General features: G+C 39.4%; 1 protein-coding gene across 1 annotated transcript in view; it reads left to right on the forward strand.

Annotated features, from left to right (window-relative positions):
* Nucleotides 1-21,331, forward strand: part of Parg (poly (ADP-ribose) glycohydrolase) — a 115,829-nt gene that overhangs the window by 92,488 nt on the left and 2,010 nt on the right. Inside the window, exons 13-16 of the mRNA XM_013036193.1 lie at nt 522-634; nt 1,814-1,922; nt 8,336-8,441; nt 21,166-21,294. Of these exons, the coding sequence (XP_012891647.1) occupies nt 522-634; nt 1,814-1,922; nt 8,336-8,441; nt 21,166-21,294 (457 nt within the window). The remainder of the gene's footprint in view (nt 1-521; nt 635-1,813; nt 1,923-8,335; nt 8,442-21,165; nt 21,295-21,331) is intronic.

Genomic DNA, 21,331 nt, shown 5'->3' on the forward strand with positions numbered 1-21,331 from the left:
AAAGCTGGAAGTGGCGCTGTGGCTCAAGTGGTAGAGCTCTAGCCTTGATCTGAAGAGCTAAGGGACAGCGCCCAGGCCCAGAGTTCAGGCCCCATGACCGGACCCAAAAAAAAAATTTTTTTTTAAATCCATCAAACATGAGAGCAAAACTTTATAAAACTCTGAGTAAACTGAATCACTGATATAGAAGACTTGTGGAAAAAATGACCTAAATGAATAGAGAAACGTACCATGTTTTTGGGTATAAGACTCATATTGTTCCACTGTTTAAATTTTGACTCAGAGGCTCCTTAATCCTAAAGACAATCCTAGAAGCATATGTGTGTATGTTGCTGGGGATTGAACCAGGGCTTTGGGCTTGCTAGACAAGTATTCTGTCACTTGAGCTTTATTTTTTTTCTTTCAGAGATATAGTCTCACACCTTTACTCTTCTCATTTTGCATTTGTGGGAGGCAGAGAACCTTGTAGTTCATTGCTGAGTGGAATTGGAAACAGTGTAATCTCTGCCTTCCACTTTAAGTGGGACATGAATAGTAATTGGTTATTTGTTTCAGGTACTGAACAGTACAGTGAATACACTGGGTATGCTGAAACTTACCGATGGGCTCGAAGCCATGAAGATGGGAGTGAAAGGTCTGTATTCCTGGCACTCACGTTTGACTGAAAATGAAAATGTGTGGACTCAATATCCCTTTATGTCTTACTCCAGCAGTTGAACCTTTTTAATATTTAGTATTATAGGGTCATTGGAAGTTAAAACACTTATTATCCCCATATACCATAGTGAGAAACAGAGAATATGTAATCCAAAAGTCTAAGGCAAAAACAAGCAAGGCAAAATTCTGCAGCTCTTTACCTCTGGGTAGCCTATTGGGAGTAAAGGTTACCTTCCAAGTACACCCAACTTACTTAGAGTCTGTTCTAACTAGAGTTTAAAGCCTTTGATCGGCTTATTTAGCTGTCCTTAATTTCTTCAAGAGATCAGATAGATGGGAACCTGTGTTCAGACAGTTTGCTAACTGCTCTGCAGCAGTGACAACAGAATCTATGGTGAATGTTTCAGGTTCTGTCCCTTGTTTATTCTTGAAATAAATTTTATATTTCCACATCGTTGCTTTCTTACCAAATGGTATGATTTGCCAGAGGTTGATTTTTTTTTGCAGAAGTGTTGCTGGAAAGCTTGAAGAGATTATATATTTGGGATTGTACAAGTTTTGGTAATTATCACCTCAGTTAGTCCTTCCTACTTTCCAAGCAACATGTTATTGTCTGTTTTGATGTCTTTGTTTTTTTAAAAATAGTTTCTCTCAGTTAGTAATTGAGCACAGTAGGTAGAATGTTGTACTGAATCAATACACATTTTTCATAGCACCTAACTTCAGGGATTATTTTCTGGACAATATGTTGTGATGCTACACCCTGGTGATTTAGAGCAGATCTCAGAGTAAAGGAGGAATGTCATGTTTATTGTACTAAAGGAAAACACAGGCTTTGCTACCTTGTGTTTACTCCCAAATCCTTTAACCTCTGAGTCTTGCTGAAATTGATGCACTGTTTACAATATGTCAGCTGTTGTTATCTCTTGGGTTTTTTTTCACTTTATTCTTTAATACCTGACAGTGGGCAATACGTATGCCTCTGAATCTAAAATTAGGTTGTTTTTCTGGCCTCCTGCTTGGCTAAGATCTGTCATCACAGTTTGTTTGTTTTTAATATTTTAAACTGCCCAGTGTCCACAAGCCAGCCCCTCTGAAGGTTTTGCCTGGGGACTTTGCCTGTTGCTCATCTTGCTCCCCTTCTGCCCTATCCCAGGGATGACTGGCAGAGACGTTGCACTGAGATTGTCGCCATTGATGCACTTCACTTCCGACGCTACCTCGACCAGTTTGTGCCTGAGAAAATGAGACGTGAGCTTAACAAGGCTAGTAACCTTACTGCTGAGTTTATCTGGTAGTTGTCATCTATTTACTGCCATTTTATTAATGGTGAAATTAATGCTTCCTGGTAACTCTTGCCGTGTCAGTACATCTGCCTGCTGCTCTCCTGATTTAATGGCTCTGTCAGCTTGTACAAGATGTACTTTCCATTTCATAATTGTTTGATTTTGCTTGATATTAGCCACACATGCATTATCGTAAAGTCACATAGCAATGAATTTGACCTAAACATTTTTTTCCCAGGGGTCAGTGGCATTTTTCTCTACAGGGTATGTGATCAGAATTAAAAAAGAAAAACCAGAAGGGTGAATTGTTGTTCCATTCATTGTTTATTAATTTGATCATTTTTGAGGTGTTTATGACAGAAATAATGGTATACTGTGGTTCTAAGTGCTTTTTTTGTATTACACAAATACAAAAATGAGCCATTTCTCTTTTATTTGTTCAGATTTTGCTTCTGTTAACTGTGATTAATAACCCCCTTCACACAATAGAAGACTGATTCTATTCTACAGATATAAGCCCTAAGATTTCCTTCAGTTCCCCAAATTACTCTGCTAGCCAAGAAGACTAACTTACTTCTGTGAACTGTTTGATTACTCTATGTAGGATATGTCTAGTAAGATAGCATGTTGTGTGGTTTTGCCTGGCTACATTACCTCTGGTAATGACTGGGGTCTGGATATATATATAAAAAAAGCAAATAATCCCAAAAGGCTCTTATTAACCTTACAATTTAGTAGATACTTAGAAGTAATTATATGTCTTATGTCCTGATCTATTTGAGTATCTCATTTTGGATGAACATGTTTTATCTGTAATTTATTAGATGATTTTAATGTTTGTAGAGTTCTGGAATGAATCTCAAAAAGTTTAGAGATGTAATTCTAGCTTACTCAGGAGGCTGAGATCTGAGGATCACAGTATGAAGCCAGCCCGTGTAGGAAAGTCCATAAGACTCATCTCCAATAAACCACCCCCCCTTACCCCCCCAAAAAAAAAGTTGGAAGTGGAGCTCTAGCTCAAGTGGTAGAGCGCTAGCCTTGAGCAAAAACAGCTCAGGACAAGCCTCAAGTTAAAGTCACAGGACTGGCACAAAAAACAAAAAAACAACTTTAAAAAAAAATGCTGTTTCTTAAAATTGAACTTACAGAAATCTTTTTTTTTTTTGGGGGGGGGGTCCGGTCGTGGGGCCTGAACTCTGGGCCTGGGTGCTGTCCCTCAGCTCTTCAGCTCAAGACTAGTGTTCTACCACTCGAGCCACAGCGCCACTTCTGGCTTTTTTCTTTTTGCTTATGTGGTGCTAAGGAATCAAACCCAGGGCCTCATGCATGCAAGGCAAGTGCTCTACCACTGAGCCACCTTCCCAGCCCTGAGATACCTTTTTTTTTTTTATGGTTTTTCAAAAACTATACAGAAAGACTGCTCTTTAGGATGTCAAAAGCTCTAAAATTTTCTCCTACCCAATACCAAGAGTAAAAGTCAGATTTACTTGTACTGAGGAGTATATTTTTCTAGAATGTAGTTAGATACAATTTGAAGTATAGGGCAGGGAGTGTGGCATTTGCAAGGAGCTGTATTTACTATTACCCTAACAGTTAAAAAAAAAAATATATCTGGGCACTGGCATATCACACCTCTTATCCTAGCTACTTAGGAGGCTGAGATCTGAGGATCATGGTTTGAAGCCAATTAATCACCAAAAAGCTGGAGCTTTGACTCAAGTGGTTGAATGTCAGCCTTGAGCACAAAAGTTTAGGGACAGTGCCCAGGGCCCTGAGTTCAAAATCCAGGACTAGCACAGAAAAAGAAAAGGAAGGAAAGAAGGAGGGAGGGAGAGAGAGAAGGAAGGAAGAAATGAAGGAGGATAAATGTAAACCTACTTTCACTGTTCCAGATTCTTGCCTTGAAGAAATTGACTTCAAACTGAAGATATTTTATGATGGAGTATATCAAGTAGACTAACAATTTATCTTCAGATTTTGGCAAGTGTTCCTTACTTAAACATGTATATAGGAATTTGTCAAATGGACGTTGAAACTAGAAGACATTTTATATGATAGGTGGTTTGGAGAGAAATATATGAAAAGAAGGTAAAACCAGAATGTTTAACATAGCTGTACAATATATTGGCACAAATTGTAGGATTCCTTTTCATAGGATAGGTTATGAGAGTAAGTCATTCACTTTGAGAAATTACCTGAAGTCATGATCTTTTTCAATGTTAAACTTTTGGAATGAATGAGTCTTCTTTTTTTTCTTGAAATTCCCAATATCTAACTGATGCACTCTACATTTACTTGTATATCACTAACCTTCAGTTTACCTGCTCTTAATGACACCAGAAATGTTAAAAATATTGATATGTATGTATGAATAGATAAATCAGTTTTATCACTAACATTGAAGAACATTGAAGTATAGCAATTCAGTTCTGTATTGCCTTTCTGTTTGTCACTATGTCACTGAACAGTTAAATCTCATTTATGACTCAAGGGATTCTTTAGAGTCATATGCAAATAGGATTTTTTCAAATAATATAGGTATATATCATTGTTAGTAAAAGTAATGATTAATTACTAGGTACTAGACACTCCTCTCAACACTATAGATACACAGATAGATTCTTTGCAGATAGATAGATAGAGAGATAGATAATTTTTTTTAAAACAAAGCCTCACTGTTGCAGACTTGGGTAACCCTCTTGATTTAGTCCCTCAGTTAACTAGTGTAGGGGCATGCATTATCTGATATGATCATCAACACCTGGGTGATAGAGACACTGTTCTTAGCTCCAGTTTAGAGACCATGGGCTGAGATTCAGGAAGTTGGGTGATTTGCATCTAGGTACTAAAGCTAGTAAGTAGCTGAGCCAAGTTACTTTTATTTTTGTCACCTCTGAGGAGAACCCAGGACCTCACTTGCATTAGTCTAGCTGTCTACCACTGGTCTACACCCATAGCCCTTTAGAAAATTTGGATTTGGCCTACACTTTTTTTTTCTTTTTTTGGTACTGGGCATTTGAACTCAGAGCCTTAGGCTTGTCAGGCAAGTGTTCTGCCTATTAACCATTTTTAATCTTAAATCATTGAGAATATTCCCTGCTTCTAGTTAACATATCTCCTAAAAGCGTATGCCACCCTTTCTCTTTTGATGGTAAACCTAATGACCCATTGAATCCTCTCAGTCTTTTTTTTTGGGGGGGCAGGGTCTGGTGGTGGGCCTGAACTCTGGGCCTGGGCGCTATCCCCCCCCCCTTCAGCTCAAGGCTAGAGCTCTACCACTTGAGCCCCAGCGCCTCTTCCGGCTTTTTTCTTTTTGCTTATGTGGTGCTGAGGAATCGAACCCAGGGCCTCATGCATGCAAGGCAAGCTCTCTACCACTAAGCCACCTTCCCAGCCCCTCTCTCAGTCTTTTCTGCCTGTTACACTTTTTCAAACACTCAAAAGTTGGCCCCAACCTACTTACTGAAACTAGGAAATACCCCAGATTTAAAATAGCCCACATGGAATAGTGTCGCATTTTTCTAAATGAAGCAACAAAGCCCAAGACCTCTTTTTGCCAGCAGAAATCTGCGTAGCTAAGCTCCAAAGGTCTGTTTGCCACATCTAGGCATTATTGGCCAGGTAACGATTGCAAGGGCATCCTCAACCTCTGGAAGATGCCAGCCCCATACAGGCTTCACATCTCCTGTTGGACCCACATCATGGCTTGCAAAGTGGAGTTGAATTTTAAAAGGAAGGAATCAGTTTCATTTTATCTAACTGATACTTTGAAGCTATATTTAATCTTGTGAGAGATCAGCTGAGTGACATTCTAGAGGTGAATTATCTTCGGCATGGGGAAGATTTATGATTCCAGTTTCTAAATTGGTAAATAACTGCAAGGAAGGAAATAAAAAAGAAATCACTGTGAAAAGTTGTAGTTGGCCATGCTAGGCTCCTTTAGATGAGGTTACATAGTGAATGTATTCATGGAGCCTTATGGGATGGAAATTAAATTAAGTAGATTTCATCATTACTTTTTAAAAAATAGATTCCTGTCTTGATTTTTTTTCCTGTCTTGATTTTTCTTATGTTCTAATACCAAATTTTAATGGGATTACTAAAACCAAAGCTTGATATAAAACCAATGAAAACTTTGTGCAAATATTCCAAAAAATTTCAAACTCTGACCAGGCGCCAGTGGCTCACACCCGTAATCCCAGCTACACTAGAGGCTGAGATCTGAGGATCACAGTTCAAAGCCAGACCAGGCAGGAAAGTCTGTGAGACTTTTATCTCCAATAAACCACCAGAAAACTGGAAGTGGTACTGTGGCTCAAGTGGTAGAGCACTCGCATTGAGCTAAAGAACTGAGGGACAGCACCCAGGCCGAGTTCAAGCCCCACGACTGCCAAAAAAAATGTCAAACTCTGTAAAATATGTCAATATCTTTTTCAGGACTATTAGTTCAAAATGTTTCATTTCTAGTTAGTTTTCCCTTAATATTCCTTATATTATTAATATTATATTTTTCCTTATTTTATTTTTCTTTGTATTTGGTAATTAACTAAAGATAAGAGCCTCACAGACTTTCCTGCTCAAGCTGGCTTTGAACTGTGATCCTCAGATATCAGCCTTCTGAATTACAGGAATGAGCCACTGGCACCCAGCATAATGGCCAGTTTTTAAGATTGCTTTTTGGGAAAATTAATTCTTACTGTTACACTTTGCTTCTTACAATTTTGTATTTTCAGTTCTCCATTGTTAAGTCTTAGCTTCACTAAGCTAAGCTGTTTTGGCTTGCTGAAATAAACTTGGCCAAATATACTTAAAGACATAGTGAAAAAGCCTAAAAACATTTTGCTAGTATAAGACAAAGACATAAGCCAGAAGGCTCCTCCTCTTTGTGTAGGCAGCTCAGAAAACCTGACAGCACACAGTAACAGTATTCCATTTATTGTGACAGAGGCTTTGCTCTCCCCATCCTTGTTCCTGTACTGTCAGATTCTTTATCTTTTGAGAACCTACCTAGCAGAGCTCTCTGTTACTGTTGGCCTTTCAAAATCTCTTTCAAGAGATTTTCAGAAGCTCCATGCATCTGATTATGCAGGTAATTTGTGAGTTCTTGTGTAAGCTCTGCACCACAGTCCTGAAAAATAGTCTGGCACCAACTTATAATTAATATCTGTCAGAATTTACAGCCTAGGAGGTGTTGGAAGGAATAGCCTTGTTAATCCATCCAGACAGTGTATGAAATAAACTTTTACACCTTGTGTAAGCTTCAGAGAGTGATTTACTATATTTCCATGTGTGGGTTTCACAGAAGTGTCTTTCTATATCCTTGCTTTTTTTTTCTAGGAACATTTGTCACTGATCATTCTTTCAATTTTTCTTATTATACATAAGCTATATTTTAGCCTTTGTTGGTATCTGAAAGAACCTGGAGAGATTTACTTTGCTACTAAAACTCTTAATAAAGCCTGGTGGTTTCAAAAAACTAAGAATTTTGGCTGGACATAGAACCGGTGGCTCCTGCCTATAGCCCTAGCTACCCAGGAGGCTGAGATCTGAGGATCACAGTTCAAATCTAACCCAGGCAGGAAAGTCTATGGGATTCTTTATCTCCAGTTAATCAATAAAAAACCAGAAGTGACCTAGTCCCCAGGGCCCACCAATCTCCCTCCCAAGTGGTCTTCAGTTTCTCTTTGCTAAATAAACTCTTTACAACCCTTGGGGGGAGGGGGAGCCAGAAGTAGAACTGTGGCTCAAGTGATAGAGTACTAGCCTTAAGAGAAAAGGTTCACAGGCCCTCATTTCAAGCCCCAGTATAGGAATAGTGGCCTAATATCCCAAATATACAAAGAGCTCAAGAAACTAAACGTTCCAAGAATCAACCACTCAAATGGGCAAATAAGCAAAATAGAGACTTCTCAGAAAAAGTAAAAATGGCCAAGCAAAAACACTGAAATTCCTTCTCACTTCCAAATGGTCATCAAAAATATAAACAACAGATGCTGGCACAGATGTGAGGGAAAGGAACTAATACACTGTAGGTGGGAATGTAAACTTATTTAACCACTCTGGAAAGCAGTATGGAGGAAGAGAGGAAGAAACAATATTCATAATTATCAGTTTGGACATTTGATAAATCCAGTGCCTTAGACTAACACAGATTTCTTTTATCCAATGCAAACAAAAAGAAACGAGGTATCAGAAAGATTTCAAAAAACAATAGGTTCTTTTTCTCTTCCTAATCCTAGATATTTCTCTTTGTTTTCCCCTCTACATTGGCCCTAAGAAACAGGAAATAAGAGGGAGAGAACGTAAGTTTGATAAATGGACACATCAGTCAGTACATCAGTACTGTTTGTGTCTGGTTGCTCAGGGGCTGTGCTATTTCTTTTATCCTACAGGCTTACTGTGGATTTGTCCGTCCTGGAGTTCCTTCCGAGCATCTTTCTGCTGTGGCCACAGGAAACTGGGGATGTGGTGCATTTGGGGGTGATGCCAGACTGAAAGGTGAGTGAATTGTTCAGAAGGGCAAATATTTAGTTCATCAAGCCAGATGTTCTGTTATAAGAAACCACAAGAGTCTAAGAAAGATTTGATAAATCCTCTTTTATTCTTACTATGTTTAAACAGTGTATTGTTTTTATGTGTGTGGGGGAGGGGCATTTATCTTTTGATGAACCAGAGATGTTATTCTCCTGAATACAGAAAAGTCAGGGAGAAAATTGTGCAAATGACTGAGGGATTTCAAACCAAAGTGCCCACATCAACCTTTTCCTTCACTAGAATGGTTTGAGTTTTGTTGTTGTTTGCTTCTTTGTGCTGGTTCTGAGGCTTGAACTCAGGGCCTACATGCTGCCTGAGCTTTTTTCATCAAGTCAGCACTCTAACACTTGAGCCACAGTTCAACTTTTGATTTTTTGGATGATTAATTGGAAATAAGAATCTCACATAGACATTCCTGCCTGGCCTGGCTTCAAACCATGTTCTTCAGATCTCAGCCTCCTGAGTAGCTAGGAATCCAAGGTATGAGCCACCAGTGCCCAGCCAGGAGTGGTTTTTATGAGCAGAGTAGTTTCACTGACCTATTAACTGCCAAACAGATGAGTCTGCTATGTTGGGCACTGTGGTTGGCACTGAGAAGGTAAAGCTGAATAAGAGATAGTCTCTGGTTGGAGAGAGCCTTAGACAAAGACAGCACACATGATGAGTACTCTGATAGTGACATGGTGGGGAGCTGTCCGTTGAATGGCACCAAGAAAGAGGCATGTGAATGCCTGTAAAAGACCAATGTTTGTATTTTGTTTTGTGGTAGGAAAAAGTTACAAAAGCCAATCAACAAAACTTTTGGCCCTTTATCACATTATAACAGTTGCTTTACTTTTCAAAATATCAGTTATAGAAAATAGTATTGTATATTTAGGACAGTTACCATTTCATTTCACCTGGACTTGTTCAACACAAATAGGGTATATACCACAGTAATAATTTTGACACAAACTACCCAGAGTAAATGAATGCAGAGCCTATAGCTTGCCAGGTAGAATTCCCTGCACAACTGCCTCCACTTCAAGCTGCAGCCAAAAGGCTTGGACACCCCTAGGTAGCCTGCATTTCTGGCCAGCTGGCCAATCTGAGAGGCTCCCATGTCCTCTTCAGTTTGAAATCAACTGAAGTTACCCATTGAGCCTCCAATCCTATACTTAAGATCACATAAAGATAAACATAGAGTGAGATCTAGGAGGGAGTGCAGAGCATTGATAACCCCTATGATCTGTTTCCTTATACATGCCAACATGTTCTAGAAATGAGTTCTGCCTATTGTGGTGCCCAGAGTTTTTATTGGGGTCTCATTACATAGGTGTGCTTGATCAAATCAGTGGTCATGTGATTGAACCCTATCTTCCTGAAAGTTGGGCTCTCTGAATAGACCCAATTAGCCAAAGACAATTCCAAGGTTTTTGTTTTGTTTTCTTTTTGTGTGGGTCCTGAGGCAGGAACTCAGGGCCTGGGCACTGTCCCTGAGCATTTTTGCTCAAAATAGCATTCTACCACATGGGCCACAGCTGCACTGCTGGCTTTGTTTATTTGGGTTATTAATTGGAGATAAGAGTCTCAGGAACTTTGCTTCCTGGGCTGGCTTCGAACTATGATCCTCAGATCTCAGCCTTTTGAGTAACTAGGATTATAGGTGTGAACCACACACACATGGCCAGCCTATTCCAAGGGTTTTGAGGCTCCTACCAGGAACCAAGACAAAGACCAAATTCTTCCTTATAAAGCAATTGTTAAAGGTATAATTATAGTACAGGTAGTCTGGAGGACTATAGCTTAAAGCCAGTCCATGCAAAAGGATTTACTTGATTCCCATTTCTCAATAAACAACAAAGCAGAGCTGGTGACATGGCTCAAGTGGTATAGTGCCAGCCTAGCAAGTGCAAAGAATTCACACCCCAACACTGTTTTTTAAAAAAAAAAAAGACTGTGGGTAATAGGATAGAGTAAGGAGCAAAGAGCCATCCATGTGTTTTGTGATGATCAAGCAGGATTGAATCACCACTGGCCTCATTAGAGAGTGGCAACACTGGGAACAGCTGACAGGCATACGATAAGGAGCATGGCTGCAACCAAACCTTGCCTTCTGAATTCTTATCATTAAGTCTTTAGCCCTCTCTACCAGAGAAATGTGGACCTCACAAAAAGAGTAATCTCATCCATTCTACATAAAGAGGAACCAGTATCTTGTAACATAACAGGTTTTTCTGTTCAGACTGTATTTTACAGCATCATTTATAATTTGCTACTTTGTTAAATTAATAATATGTCTAAGATGAAATTCAGACTCTACTAGAAATAACTTTTTTGGGGGGGATCCGGTCGTGGGCCTGAACTCTGGTCCTGGGCAGTGTCCCTCAGCTCTTTACCTCAAGGCTAGCACTCTACCACTTGAACCACAGTACCACTTCTGGCTTTTTTCTTTTCTTCTTATGTGGTGCTGAGGAATCGAACCCAGGGCCTCATGCATGCAAGGCAAGCACTCTACCACTGAGCCACCTTCCCAGCCCCCTAGAAATAACTTTGAAGTTGTCAAACTCCTTGGTTCCCAGCACACCCTCAACAAAAAATTAAACATTTTTAAGTACATGTAAAGAACCACTTTCCCTTGATAATCATGCTATCTTGTAAAATAGCATAATAAAATGATTCTATTATAATGAAGCCAGATATCCTCCAAACAATAAAAAAGCTTGTTGTTTCTATAAAAATGGCACCTTTGGCCTGGGCTTCAGTGGCCCACATCTGTAATCCTAGATACTTAGGAGGCTGAGATCAGAGTTGGAAGCCACCCTAGGCAGGAAAGTCCCTAAGACTCTTTACCTCCAATTAACCACAAAAAACCGGAAGTGAAGCTGTGACTCAAGAGGTAGAGTGTTAGCCTCAGGGACAATGCCCAGGTCCTGGATTCAAGCCCTAGCACCTGCACCTGCACCTCCTCTTCTCCCCCCCCCCAAAAAAATACATTTGGTATTTCTTTTGAAAACCTGGAAAATTACCATGAAGCATGTAAAAATTGCTATAATTCACTGTGAACATTTTGGTAGCCATAATTTTGTATAAAAAATTTTGTCTACAAAAATATGTGGCCATCTGCCAGGCATCGGTGGCTCAAGTCTATAATCCTAGTTACTCAGGAGACTGAGATCTGAGGATCACAGTTCAAAGCCAGCCTGGGCAGGAAAGTCCATGAGACTCTTATCTCCAATAAACCACTGAAAAAAACGGAAGTGGCGCTGTAGCTCAAGCAGTAGAGCACTCTCCTTGAGCTGAAGTGCACAGGGACAGTGCCCAAGCCCAGTTCAAGCCTCATAACCGAAAAAAAAACAAAAACAAATGTGGCCATCTGACATGAGTAAGATCACACTGTACATTCTATGCTCTACCTTCTTTTTTAAAACGCTGCAGTCAAGCCGGGCACTGATGGCTCAGGCCTGTAATCCTAACTACTTAGGAGGCTGAGATCTGAGGATGGTGTTTAAAAGCCAGCCTGGGAAGGAAAGTCTGTGAGACTCTTTATCTCCAATAAACCACCAGAAATCTAAGTGGCACTGTGGCTCAAGTGGTAAAGTGCTTGCCTTGAGCTGAAGAGCTGATGGACAGCGCCCAGGCCCAGAGTTCAAGCCCCTACAACCGAAAAACAAAAACAAAAAACCTACAGTCTTAGGTGTTACCTGAGACTGCAGGCAATACACCTAGCTACTCAGGAAGGTGAGATTTGAGGATCATGGTTGGAAGATAGCCTGAGCAAGAAAGTCTGTGAGACTCCAATTAACCACGAAAAAGTGAATAATTGTGGATCTAGTGGTACAGCACCAATCCTCAGCACAAAAGTTCAGGGAGTGCCCAAGCCCTGAGTTAAAGCCCCAGGACCAGCACAAAAAACAACAACAACAACAACAAAAAACCCTACAGCCTCAATACTTGATCAATGTGAATTTACTGCCAATGTTTTTATTGATGACTTGTATTCTATTGTGTATGTATATTTTATTTCACAGATGCTATATTCAGGGACAGTTGGTTTATTTCCCTTGTAAGCAGTACTCTAGTTTATAGTATATAATTTATATAGTATATAAGGCCAGCATGAATTTATGCTATCATTCCATCAAACTCACCAAGACAAGATCTGTCAGTCTTTTCAGATTTCCTGTTTTCATCAACATTTTTGTTTTGTGAATTGCTTTATCATGCCTTCTTCCCATAAGTCTCTTTAGGTGTAGTTGATGATTAACTTTAAGAAATACTAATTGCGGGCTGGGGATTTGGCTCAGTGGTAGAGCGCTTGCCTTGCATGCCTGAGGCCCTGGGTTCAATTCCTCAGCACCACATAAGCAAAGAGAAAAAAAGCCGGAAGTGGCGCTGTGGCTCAAGTGGCAGAGCGCTAGCCTTGAGCTGAAGAGCTGAGGGATAGCGCTCAGGCCCAGAGTTCAGGCCCCACAACCGGACCCCCAAAAAAATGCTAATTGCTCAGCTACCTATTTTGAAAACCATATTTCTTTTATTTCAGTTTTGGGGGCTATTGACATACTAAGTTAATGTCTTGAGGAAAACCTTCACTGACCCCTTATTTGAAAGAATTTCTTCAGGTTGAAAAACAAAAAATGCATTTTTTTCATTTTTTTTAAATTTTATAGAAGAGAAGTTTATAAAATTCATTATCAGCCTGAATTTATCTGAGGAAATCTTTTCTTCACTCTGGGCTCATTGATCTTCTGACAGATGCTTCTTCTTTTTTTTTTTTTCCCCTCCCGTTTTTCTCTTAAGTAAAATGAATGGCTAGATTCATGCCATCAATCCAAAAACCAGGTCTGCTGTAAGCCTGGCTATTTGTGCTGGACAATGTGAAAAGCTTTATAAATGTGTTCATTTCTGTCCTTTTCTTTGTGGCTTAAAAGACAGGAAGCTTGTTTGCTCTGGTAGCTATCAGGTATAGTAGTCAAAGATTTCAGTTGTATGATTCATTTTCTCAGTTACTGAGATTTTGAAGCTTTGGAATTACTCTTAGACAACTCCCTCCTCTCATTTGCTTGGATGATCAAAATATTACAGGCAGTTACAGTGTCTTTCAGTAGAGGATTAATTATTTAAACTGTGATTTTTTTAAAAAAAATCTGGGAGCTGGGAAGTTGGCTCAGTGGTAGAGTGCTTGCCTAGCATGCATATGAGGCCCTGGGTTCGATTCCTCAGCACCACATAAGCAGAAAAAAGGCTGGAAGTGGAACTGTGACTCAAGTAATAGGGCGCTGGCCTTGAGCTGAAGAGCTGAGGGACAGCGCCCAGGCCCAGAGTTCAGCCCCCTCAGCGGGGGGTGGGGGGGTAAGGGGGGGAAATGTCTGTAAGCCTGGTGCTGGTGGCTCACACTTGTAATTCTAGCTACTCAAACCAATATCTGAGGATCAAGATTCAAAACCTGCTCAGGCATACAACTCTGAAAGACTCTTCAATCAACCAGCAAAAAGCCAGAAGTAGAGCTGTCGCTCAAGTGATTGAGCTGTTACTCAGGTGACTGAGCTTATTTTTACACAGGATGTGAAGTAGTGGCCTGGTCTCACTCCTGCAGGTGGATACTCATTTTGCCCATTTGTTGAAGATACTGTCTTTTCTCCATTGTATGATTATATGTTTTTACCTCTTTGTAAAAATAAGTTGGCTGTAGCTTTGTGGCTTTATTCCTAGATCTTCTATATTGTTTCATTGGTCTTCAGGTCTGTTTTTGTGCTGGTATCATGCTGTTTTTGTTACTGTAGTATAATTTGAAGTCTGGTATTATGATACCTCCAGCAATGCTCTTTTTAGTTCAAATTACTTTTGCTGTTCAGAGTCTTCTTTGGACTGACTTTGTAATTCTGTGAGGGATGACATTTGGATTCCAAATGCTTTGGCACTGAATTTGTGGATTGCTTTTGACAGTGACCTCTTGTACTTTGGTGCACCTTTGAGGCTCTCAGTCTTTCTGAGCACTCTAAAAGGACATGAGAAAGTGCTTTTGAATTTGAAATATCTTTAGAAAGGGTCTTCCTGGTTTGCAGCAGTTCTTCATGATGGTGATAAAGCAGTATACATTTAGCCAGGCATGGGTGGCTCACGCCTGTAATCCTAGCTATTCAGGAGGCTGAGATCCGAGAATCACCTTTTGAAGCTAGCAGAGGCAGGAAAGACCATGAGACTCTTATTTCCAAGAAACTACCAGGAAGCCAGAAGTGGAGGTCTGGCTTCTAGTTGTAGAGCGTGAGCCTTGAGCAAAAGAAGTTCAGGGACAGTGCCCAGGCCCTGAGTTCAAGCTCTAGGACCAGAAAAAAAAAAAAAAAGTTGTACATACTCAGTAGAAACCGTACTTCCAATATAAAACTTTCATTTTTTTCCCAAGATCAAAAAATTCTGGGCAGCTGCCACTCATACCCTAAGATCCCCATGGAAGGGCAGTATGTTATGCTAAATAAGTTAGATGATTAAATGCACTTTCCTCTTTCCATATTTTCAACTAACCGTGGGTTTGTCAAGGCATAGCCCCCACTGTAAGTCAATGCACATTAGTATCTCAAGATGGCTCCCTTCTTTGCATTTGGATTTAAAAATTTTGTTAGTTTTGCTGGGCACTGGTGGCTTATACCTGTAATCCTAACTTCTCAGAAGTCAGAGATCTGAGCATAGAGGTGCAAACCTAGCCCAAACAAAGAAGGAGCTTGTGCTTTGTAATCTTGTAGATTATTTCACATTCCTTCATTGGTAAAGTAGAAGTAGTTTTTTTTTTCCTGTTTTTCTACATCACATCTAAGAGGAGATTGAATGGTGGCCTCTTGCATCAACAGTATACCATGTACAGGAAGTGTTCAGGAGATAACCTTATGTAAATTTTTTAATAAGTAGATAAATTGTGCTCTGACTTGTAATATTACTGTACGGTAAAGATGTAGATGATACTATTTCTGTTTCTTTAGTTCCTCTCTTACTTTACTAATTATTTTGCTAGCTTAGAATCAAGATGGCTAAACTTTAGACAAACCATTAATCTTGGAAAGTCTTAAACCTGGGTAGTCTCAGTGAATCATTGCCTGCTGTGTGATGGTTGGCCTTGTCACTTGGGGGTTCCTGGGAATTATGGTTATGGAAGTGGGGCACAAGATAGAATTGTGCAACAGCTTTTGTCTGCCAGAGGTATCAGAACTCTGTATCCTTCTCCTTGAAAAGGTCACATTCTCCATCTCTGTCCTAGCCTTCCCTGAGTAAGATTCTCCTTACCTAACATTCCTGTACTGCCTTCTTTGTGTCCCCATGCTACCTGAGATTGTGGTCTTGTGTGATGAAGTACAGTCAGGAATGTCTGGAGTATTTGTTTTCAAAGGTCATGCCAAGTTAATGGATCTGGGAAATAAGTAGTTTGGGGACACTGAAGTTGGTGATGATCAGGTGTAAGAATCACTGCATTTTCTTCTTGTATTGTTACCCTTCAGTTTTATGACTCTATTTGTACGAATGGGAAGCCAAGGTTGGTAGACAAGCTAATGAGTCTGTCTAAAGAGACACAGCTAGTAAGTGTCTGAATTGGCCCTGTCTTCCTCAAAAACCACTGTGTTCATTATTGTTGTCATTGTTGTCAAAGAATATACTGAGAACATTCTTTACCTGTATAAGCACACAGCAACCTATTATGAAAGCTCTGTTTTTCTCTTACAAGTGATATAACTGAAACATAGAGAGGAAGATAATCAGCCTAAAATCACACAGACAGCAAATGCCAGTAGCAGAATTCAAACCTGGATTGAGACCACGGTCTATGCTTTTATTATTTTAATCCATATTGGATCTAGATCTAGATATGGGAGCTGCCACTTCAGAGGGAATGATAGGATTGTCTTTGTACAAATGACTTGGTACACAGTCTAGAAGCAGAATGGGTGAGAGCATGTGATCTTGAGATAGAATGCCAAAGTTCAAATCTCAACTCTGCACACTGGCTAGGTTATCTTAGACAAATTACTTAGCCTTTTTTTTTTCTTTTTTTGGATCCGGTCGTGGGGCCTGAACTTTGGGCTTGGGTGCTGTCCCTCAGCTCTTCAGCTCAAGGCTAGCACTCTATCACTTGAGCCACAGCGCCACTTCTGGCTTTTTTTTTTCTGCTTGTGTGGTGTTGAGGAATTGAACCCAGGGCCTCAAGCATGAAAGGCAAGCGTTCTACCACTAAGCTGCCTTCCCAGCCCCTACTTAGCCTTTTGATACCTAAGTTTCTTTATTCTCAAAGTGGAGATAATGTTAATAATTGCTTTGCTCTGTTTCTATAAGGATTAAGTGAGTTAGTCTTGTAAATCATGAGTTGGTACTTATGAAACTTAGGAGTGTGTTCATATTGCTGTAAGTGCTCTGTGTTAGCATGTATTACTAACATCACATGGTGATGGGTTTATGCCTCACATATGGTATGAGTAGACATTACATAATTTTTTACTTGCTGTAGTTGCAGCAGGACCTTGTAAACTGTTTTTCTCATGTTATTCATATTTATTTGCATTTTCCTCATAGCTTAAAATTGCTGCCAAAAAGAAAATTAAAACCAAGCTCCCTGCAGATTAATTTAAGTGATTATTTTGGCACCTATTTGTGCTTGAAGTTAGATTTGCTGCTTTTTTATCAGACTTGGAATTCATCCACTTACCCCATTAGATTTGTCACTCATTCCTATCTAGCTTGGTGCAAGAGAGTTCACTGAAATCATGAGCATGATTCACTAGATTTGTAAAGATCTTAGAGTGTCACAGTGAGATCCATAGACAGTGCTATTTAAAATGAGCTTTTATCAGTGATTGCTGTTGTATTTAGTATTGAGATTAATTTGTCTTCCTGGAAATTTCATTTGGGTATTTATAGTCTAACATCTAAATCAGAAAGGAAAATTCTAATAGTGACTATGGAATCCTCATCTCTGAAGGAGAAAAATGGGCCAAGAGAGTTTATTGGAAGTGACTGGCTAAAAAGAGCTAGCAGAGACTGAGGACTTGGGTCTCCTACCTCCTGCTCCTAACTCATCTAAACTGCTGTGGAATGGTTTGACTTGAACAGAAACCTAGGTGAAATCACAAATGTTGTGTGTAGGTTCAGTGTACCACTTCAAAGAAGAAAAAAGAAAAGGAGAGATAAGGGGTCGTGTGAATTGGCTTTATTACTTCTTTCCTCACTCATGCTAGGATCCAGTCTCTGCTTGGTAGTTGGGTCAAGCTTAACTTTAAGAGCTTGTCCACTCTGTCACAATGGCCTGTGAGGTGTTCTTAAAAACAAATTCTGCATGGAAACAAAATTTAGCTGTTTTTATTAATACTTCATTATCATAAATGATAAATGACTAGTAGTTTAGTCAGTTTAGAACGAAAAGGACTCTTGACTCCTGTTTTTTTTTTCCTCATTGTGGGGCCCGAACTCCAGGCCTGGGCTCTGTCCCTGGGCTCCTTTTGCTCAAGGCTAGCACTCTACTACTTGAGCTACAGTGCCAATTCTGGCTTTTTCTGTGATTAATTGGACATAAGAGTCTCACAGACTTTTCCTGCCCAGTCTGGCTTCAAACTGTGATCCCAGAATCTCAGCCTCCTGAGTAACTAGGATTACAGGTGTGAGCCTGTGGCACCTGGCTACTCTTTAACTGTTTTTAATAGGAAACACTTAAAGCTAAATTTTCATTCTCACTGAAAGATAAGACAATTTCTCTTAGAAGGTAAAGATGACGATTCATTAGTTTCCATTTTTATATGTAGTTTAGGTTAATTGGGAACCTTTTGAAGTTGAATGTACTGAAGTTTTAATATATATGTATAAGTTGCTTGAGCAGTTTTAATTAAAACTTACCTCTATTTTGAAACTAATTACTTTCAACATTCTGAGATTAATGAGGCTTAGTCATGACACCTCCCAGGTTGAGGGTGCTCCATAAATATTAGTTTGATGTTTGCCTGATCCAGTCTTTCTTTATTTTTTTTATTCTTTTTTGTGGTGATGGTACTAACTGAGGAACTTATACATTACAAAGCAAATACCGTACCACTTGAGCCATATTTTCAGCTCTTTTTGCTTCAGTTACGTTACAGTAGGGTCTTGAGTTTTTACTCAGGCCAGCCATAGACGTTTGACTTCCTATCTATGCCTCCTGCATTCCTGGGATTACAGGTATGAACTCCTATCGCTGGTTTATTTTGTTGACATGGGCTCTTGCTAAGTTTTTGCCCGGGCTGGCTTTGAGTCACAGTCCTCCCAATCTCCTCCAGATAGTTGGCATTACAGGCATGAACTATTGCGCCTTGCCCTAATCCAGTCTGTATAATGATGGTCACTCAGAGAGCGAGAATATTCCTACTTCAGAGCTCCAGCAAGGCTTTCCAGTTCATCTCTGGCTTTCCCCTGTCAACAGAAGCCTTTTTTCCTAATGTATTAATGTATATAAATTGGGGGATTCATTTTTTTCCAGTGGTTTGTAATTCATTACCATATTTAGTATTTTGGTGCTTAGCTTGTTCACATTTAGTGATGAGAACTCCTTCAGAATGACTTCCATTTCCTTGTGATAAACTCCCAGTGTTGTATTAATACTGCTTTACTTTCTGGTATAATGATGATCAAGGCTCATCTTGTGCCTTTCTTGTCCCAACCATGGAACCAGGCATTTCCTTGAACAGTTTCTTGTAGGAGAAATAGTATTAGAGCCAAGACCTGGACTTTTAAGTGTGCTTGTTGCTACAGGAATGCATGCTTTCTGCCCAGTTTAGCAATCAGTGCTGGAAAATTCATATGTCCATCCTTATTCACATATACATACTTGTTTGTATAATTTAGACATCATGAGGTTTTTTTGTGTTTTTGTTTTTTGGTTGGTCATAAGGCTTGAACTCTAGGCCTGGATGCTGTCCCTTAGCTCTTCAGCTCAAGGCGAGCACTCTACCACTTGAGCCACAATGTCACTTCCAGTTTCCTAGTGGTTTATTAGAGATGAGTATTACAGACTTTCCTGCCCTGACTGGCTTTAAACCGTGATCCTTAGATCTCAGACTTATGAGTAGCTAGGATTACAGGTGTGAGCCACTGACACCCAGAGACATTATGAGTCTTTATACCAGGGCCTTCTCCTGTGCATGCCTGGCAACAGCATGAATCTTCACACTAGTGCCTTCTTCTGTCCATCTTCAAAGTTCTTTCTGGCTTCTGTTATTCTTTCTTTTTTCTTTTTTTTTTCTGTCGGTCATGGGGCTTGAACTCTGGGCCTGAGCACTGTCCCTCAGCTCTTCAGCTCAAGGCTAGCACTCTACCACTTGAGCTACAGCTCCACTTCCTGTTGTTATTTTTTTCTCATGGTTTATTGCAGATAAGAGTTTCACGGACTTTATTGCCCGGACTGGCTTTGAACCATGATCCTCAGATCTCAGCCTCCTTAGTAGCTAGTATTACAGGCATGAGCCACTGGCACCCAGCTTTCTCTTATTCTTTGATTGTGCATTCTTTCTTTAGTGAGAATTTCAGCTCCCAGCAACAGCAACACATTTATTCTTTTGCTTGTTCCTCCAATATACTTAAACCTAGGTTCATCTATACAATGATAGTAAGCTAGCCTAGTGAAAAAAAATAAAATTAGTTTGCACCTTTTTTCTCCTTGCTTACTTAAGCCCTGAGGATAATCAAATACTGCTTTTTTTTCCTTTTCCTGAACATTCATTACAATATTCATTTGAACTAAAATTAGGTTTATTTTAATTTGCTTTTAATTCTAGATAACTCTCCATTTCCATTCATATTGTTAATTTTATTTCTTGAATATGTAAAATGCTCTCTGAAATGCTCTCAAATCATAACTATAAAAGAGCATTTTTCATAATTTAATTTTATTTCCATTTTCTCATTTGATATAAAAGTCATGTAATAGCAAAAGAACATTTATTGTAATATGTTGTTTTTTATTTTCAAAATAATTTTGGGTAACATCCAAAAAAAAGTACTCATTACTTATGAACTATAACCCCTCTGTACATCACTTTATAACAATAAAAAATAAAAATTTAAAAATAATGATTTCTACCAATCTCAATAAAGACTATAAAGGAGCTTAATTTGTGGAAACACATCTCAATTAAGACTGTAAAGGAGCTTAATTTATGATATGAGCTTTGATGTATAGACAGACTTATAGCTAGCTGTATAGATGGAATGGCTCTTTTAGTACACCAGAGTTAATTCCAGTATATGTATACCTTGACTCAGTAGGTCAGTATTGGGAATCTTGCTGTGATACAACTGGGAGTGTTAGGACCTCCTTAAATGTGTCTCTGATGCAAAAGACTAGTGACTGTGTAATAAGACAAAGTTATTAAATCAAGATTAATTAATCCAAAGTAATATCAGTGAATTAGTAAATACCTTGGTTGCTGTTTCAAATATACTTTCCTTTTTTTTTTTTGTGGTTGAGAAATAGTGCCTGTGTAGAAATTGTGCAGTCTAACGATATTTTCAGCAGCCTATTTGAAGAGTCACACAGCTGGTTGGCTTATACCCATCTTGTGTCCACCTTGTCTAATAATGTGTTAGGTCTATAATTCTTTAATCCAGGATAAAGCTGTAGCATACCAGCTACAACTTAGCTGGCTAAAAGAGCTAATGGCATTGGGATAGGAAATATAACAAGGCTCTGCTTCTTCTCTGCTTACAGCCTTAATACAGATACTGGCAGCGGCTGCAGCTGAACGAGATGTGGTTTATTTCACCTTTGGGGACTCAGAATTGATGAGAGACATTTACAGCATGCACACTTTCCTTACTGAGAGGAAACTGACTGTTGGTAAGTGCAAGATGGTCTCGACACTTGGTATCTAGAT

This window comes from Dipodomys ordii, unplaced genomic scaffold (genome assembly GCF_000151885.1).
Source record: "Dipodomys ordii isolate 6190 unplaced genomic scaffold, Dord_2.0 Scaffold259, whole genome shotgun sequence".
In the NCBI taxonomy this organism is placed as follows: Eukaryota; Metazoa; Chordata; class Mammalia; order Rodentia; family Heteromyidae; genus Dipodomys; species Dipodomys ordii.